At 26.4% G+C, this 6000-nt stretch overlaps 1 protein-coding gene across 1 annotated transcript in view; it reads left to right on the plus strand.

Annotated features, from left to right (window-relative positions):
• The window catches only part of LOC107437215 (CAP-Gly domain-containing linker protein 1), a 51771-nt gene extending 46055 nt beyond the window's left edge, over positions 1-5716 (plus strand). Inside the window, exon 28 of the mRNA XM_043043136.2 lies at positions 5121-5716. Within this exon, the coding sequence (XP_042899070.1) occupies positions 5121-5346 (226 nt within the window). The 3' untranslated portion in view covers positions 5347-5716. The remainder of the gene's footprint in view (positions 1-5120) is intronic.
• Positions 5717-6000: the final 284 nt, after the last annotated feature.

Genomic DNA, 6000 nt, shown 5'->3' on the forward strand with positions numbered 1-6000 from the left:
GTTGGGATAGTGTAGATTCTCTCAAGTGCTGCTTGTTTAAGAACAGCAGGGTGATCATTTTGTTTGTTGACAGCAACCGGGAGGTCAGGGTGGAAAGACACCTCAATTTTAATTATATATATGATTACTATATATAATTAAGCAAAATATTTATAAGAAGTAAAAACAAAATATTAATAATATTAATTTTAATGTAATCTAATGTTATTTAATAAATGTTATTCTTAATTTTGGTTTCTTTGTTTAAATCAATAATAATAATCTATTTTAGAAAATAATGGATTTTTGTAAATAGGTACTTAATTTGTGATTTTTTTTAATCTTGCAAATACATTTTTCACCATGGAGCTGTTATTAAAAATGCTGTTTTGTTAAATAATTTGAAAAATTAAGCCTGATTTTTCCTATTACTAATGCTAACCAAAGTAATAGGATGTTGCAGTATCAGGTAATTTCACCTTTGCCTATTTATGATAATTTACTGCGATATAAGTTCTTATTTGAATTATAAAAATTTAATTTAAAGCTTTTTGCTTTCGATGTAAGCTTTAATATTATTTTTTGTTATTAATGTCTTTGTTCAAGTTCAAGCCTTCAGTAGAAAATTTTTTTGAAAACAAATTAAATATTAACAAATTGTAAATTTGATAAAGAATCACTTACAATAATTTCTGGTAGACATGTCGCACCAGTGAAAAACATCCCGAAAAATTTTAATTAGCATATAGGCCACACACCTGTATAGGCCGCAATTCTGTTTTTTATTTACTACCATAATATAAAGTATGAAATGTCACTAGATTTACTCAATTATAATGATAAGAAGTACTACTTATAAATCCGGTTATATTTCCCTTTCCAAATACTTAATTAAAGTTTGAAATTAAAGAAAAGTTATTCACAGTTAAAAGAAAGAAACATTTTTATAAATGTGGAATAGTGGGCACCACATCAGTCGCAATGTCGAATCTTATTAGGTATGAAATGCGGGAAAATACACTTAAAAAACAATAATCTTTCAAACATAAAATCTATACCTAGAACGCAGTTATTATTGATACATCTTTTTATTTATATACACTTATTATAAAAAGAAGGAATTAAGAATACTTTCACAATAAACATATATTACCAATCAGAATCATAACTTAAGAATGTGTACATGATAAAAAATAAATTAATCACAAAATGAAAATAAATCACCATCTTTTTATTTATTTTTGAAGATCTCATATTTAATCAAATTCATCAAAATCAGATTCTTCACTTTTGGAATAAATCAAACATTGTAGTTCATCATCAAAACTATTTTTTTAAAAAAAGCAAACATACTTTTAAGAGAAAATAAAATAAATTATTCATTTCAATGAGGAATGAATAAATTTTATTTCTGAGACTGAAGCAAATGTTTTGATTAAAAATCATTAATAGGCTGAAGTCTTGTTCCTTTTTTTTTTTTCGTATTTAGTACTCAATACTGGAATTTGTTTCGCAAAACCTAGTTTCCTTTTTCTTTCTATTTTTTTGTGTTTTTTTTTAATGTAATTTTTTTTCTTCGGCCATACTCTGACTGTTCTTATATTAATCAATTGACTGATCAGTATCAATTTATGTTCTCCCTTGATTTATTTTTCTTAAGCGTTTTTATTTAATACAGAAGTTTTTTTTTTTAATTTTATTTCTTTTATATTGTATACACAGAAGAAAAGCAGCTAAAAGTATCTGCAGAAATTGGATTAATGCATAGAATTAAAAAAAAAAAAATTCTTGTTTTATTACAATCTGAAAATAAAATATTTACAAAGGAAATATAAATGAGAAGAAGAGCATAAAAAATATAGCTTATTAGTTAAATTATTCTTATGTCACAAATCGGAATTTGTAACCCCATTTGTAGATGACATCATACGGTTTTTTGTCAATCGAAAACTTCTTTTATCACCCCATATTTTAATAAATATAAGAAGAAAAAAACGTTTTCAGAGCAAACATTCCGAAGTAGGTTCGTAATTTCTGAATATTTTCTGTAGACATCCGTTTTACACGTAAATTCCCGGTATAGGCAGCACATTGTGACAATTGAACTTTTAAACACAGGTAGGCCACGGCCTATGTACCAGAAATTACTGTACATATCTAATACCATATTTCTCAAATTAATCTATTGTTTTTACTCCAAAACTGACACAACTTGTTTTTAAATTAAGACCTAAAGTAGCTCGAATTTTTTTTCCTAAATTTCTGGAGAAAGAAAAATCTAAAACTCTATGACATTTAGTTAAATAACTTACTATGAATTTTAAAGTTTTTTTGAAATTTTGATAACTTATCAAATTTCTATTCATTCTTACTCTTAGTATTATATTATTATTGCATTAATTTTGTGATGGCAGCAGTAAATGTAATGTGTAACAGCATGGAATGTTGCTTAATCAAAAATTTTCACAATATGTTTAATGTTAGTTTTCATGTGTGCATGTTGAATGTGTGATCTCAGCATGGATAAATTTTTTTTATTTCCTAAGTATTACCTTCCCTTACATTTTAGGATTATATTTGATGGCATGTTTGACAGCACTGTTCTATCTCAATTTATCTTTTTATATGAAAAATGTTATTAGCAATTGTGTGAAAAATTAAACATATAACTTAAATAATTAACCTTTTTTAATGGTATGAAATAATGAAGAAGTGGTCCATCAATTTTATGATGTTGACATGTTTTTTCTTGAAAATCAGTCTTGTCATTTGATGATTAGAAAACCATGACTAGCTTATTCTTGCTTAACTTATGATGTAAAGTTTTCAAACAAGTAATTTTGTTGTTATCAAAACAAATAAGCAAACATGTTAGCCAAAATTAGGATTATATTTTGATGGCATGTTTAAATTCACTCTCCTATCTAAATTTATCTTTTTGTATGAAAAATTAAACATGTAACCTAAATTATTAAACTTTCTTAATGGTATTTAATAATGGAGAAATCTATCAGCTTTATTCAGTTATATGATGTTTTTAAGTTTTTTTTCTTGGAAATCAATCTTGTCAATTGCTTGTTAGAAAATCGTGGCTACCTTATTTTTGCTTATACTATGAAGTAAACTTTTCAATTAGATAATTTCGTTGTTATCAAAACAAATATGCAAACATATTAGTTAAAATACAGGAAATTACTGTTTGAAATAAAGTTAATGCCTATTATCTCCTTTAGATTTTTTATGCCAAAAGAACCATTTGTTCTCACTTTAAAAAGAAAATGATTTATGAAAATATCTTTCATGTCTTGCAATTAAGTAAGTTCTTAAAATACATAATCTATAAACTATGTTAAAGCAATTAATGTAGTTTAAGTAGTAATGGTAGATCGAAGTGAAGTACTTAGCAGTGTTGGAAAAAGAATTCTTCTGAAAACCAAGAAGTGAATAATTGCCTGCGATGGGTGTTCAGGCCATAAGGCAGATTTGAAATCGATATCAAGGCCAAATAGGCCAAAATTTTGTCAAATAAAAATTATATTGATTATGCAGTACATAAGGAACATTGTCAATGGAAACATTTGATATTGCAAATACATAATTTTGAAAAAATAAGCCAAGCCATACCTTAAATGACGTCATAAACTGGCAAGAATAAACTAGATAAAAAAAAATTATGTGTCATATGGTGCAAATGGTTGTTTTTTCCAAGCCTGAACTTGATTGTAACTTTGTCTGTATACAGGTTTGCTCATAACCTAAATTGAATATGTTGTAACTATTCCACCAGAGGGTGCTACCAAGATAACTATTCATTTACGTTGCATGACATATTAAATTCTGACAGTAAAAAATGTGTTCTAGTTGCCTTAGCAGCAAAGGAACAGGACTAATGATTTTTTTATTAATTTTATTTTATAGATATTTTAATGTTGTGAAGAGCGTTGTTTTTATTAAATACTTGAGATGTTTTCTTATTTAAAAAAAAATGTCATTTTTTTCTTATGTACTTTAAGCAAAGCCAAATTAAGTTTAGACATCATTAGCAGCCTGCTAATTGCAAATTGGATTTCGATATTGAAAAGAATGGTATTGTGCCTTTAAAATTATTCTGTGTGATAACAATTGTGAAGTAAAATATATTTATTTAAAATTTTCTTTATTCCTTTAAATGTTCTTACTGACTTTTAATATTTTAATAAAGAAATAAAAATGCACGAGTAGTTATTAAGGACATCTCTAATTTTTGAAAATGCTAATAGTTTAGGTTTTAAACTCGAGTGGGATTTTTTAAAGTTAAATTTGAAAGACACTAGTAATTTCTAAATGGAATAAATCACATTTTATATTTTTTAGCAAATATCTGATTTTATAAATCTGCTTCATCTGGTCTTGTTAATTTTCTTTCAAACTCAGCTCTAACTTTCCCTACAACCCCATAGAATTATTTAAATTAGTTGATTTTTTAAATATGCCCATTTTAAGTATGAAATGTGTATTCACTAACTTTAACAATCTATGTAGAATGATTTTTTTAAATGGCTAATTTTTTTAATTATGCTTATTACATATGAAATATAGACTTCTATTAACGTTAACAACCATCATAAAATGCTTTTTAAAATGATTTTTATTTTTAAAAATATGCTGATCTCAAGTATGAAATATATTTCTACTTGAATATCTCTTTATAATTTGTGTAGAATGATTTTTGAAATGGCTAACTTTTCAAACATGCTAATTTCAAATATGAAATATATGTATCCCCTATAAACTTATTCAATATAGAATAATCACTGTATTGAGTAACTTTTTAAATGTCTCGATTCCAAGTATAAAATATATATCCACAATAAACATATTCAATACAGAATGATTACTATATTGAGTAACTTTTTAAGTATGTTTACTTCACGTATGAATTGTGGCAATTGGCTACTTTGTCAATTTTTGTAGAATGATTTTAATAATAACTAAATTTTTAAATACACCGATTTCCAATAAGAAATATGTATTCACTGTAAACTTATTCAATATATAATGATCACTATATTGGTTAACTTTTTAAATATGTTAATTTCAAATATGAAATATGTATCCAGTATTATCTATATATACTAACCGAAATGCGTTTTCCATATTAGAAATGAAGTAAAGAAAATTCCTCCAAGACTCTTCTGCGATATATGTGATATGTTTGACTTGCACGACACTGATGATTGCCCCAAACAAGAATCTTACATCGACGATGGCGAGGTTCCAAATCTCGTCCCGCAAGGTGTTCGAAAGCTAGAAGAGCGTCCTTATTGTAATAACTGTGAAGTGTTTGGGCATTGGACTCTAGACTGTAACGAAGAAGAAGAATATTAACTTATTTTAGCTTTTAGACTATTAATTTATTTTAGCTGTGATTATTAAAATGCCTTTCCATTCTCAGTATTTGAAAAACTTTTTTTTTCCAATGAACTCTGTAATGCTCAACTCTTTTTGATATCATTCAGATATAACAATGGTATATAAATTATGTAGTAATGTAGGTTTTATGGACTCTCTTTCACACTTGTACAAATGTAATTATAAATAATTCTTATAACCTGTAGATATTCTATCGGAGAGGTAGTTTGCTTGCCTTTTGTGGTTGCTATATTTTACAATTTTAAAAAATGTTGATATTTTACAAAGAGCTCTTTATTTATAAATGTTTTAATTCTGAGTGAATAAACTATTTTTTGTGACTAAAGTTGTATTTTTTTTTTTAATCTCCTGTGTTTGTTTAAAAAAATAATCTGCTGAGCACAAAAATATGTATGTTACTGTGAATGACCAAAATTGGTGGTTGTTGACTTCAACCGGTGAATGTTGACAATCACATAGTCGCTTTGGTAAATGTCCAAAATATAGTAGGGAACCGATTATCCGGAACGATCGGGACCAACGCTATTCCTATAACTGATTTTTCCGGTTTTCTGAATCGCTACAAAAAGCCGTTTTTTTATTGTTAAACCCAACTAAAAAAAAATTATT

This window comes from Parasteatoda tepidariorum, chromosome 2 (assembly GCF_043381705.1).
Source record: "Parasteatoda tepidariorum isolate YZ-2023 chromosome 2, CAS_Ptep_4.0, whole genome shotgun sequence".
NCBI lineage: Eukaryota > Metazoa > Arthropoda > Arachnida > Araneae > Theridiidae > Parasteatoda > Parasteatoda tepidariorum.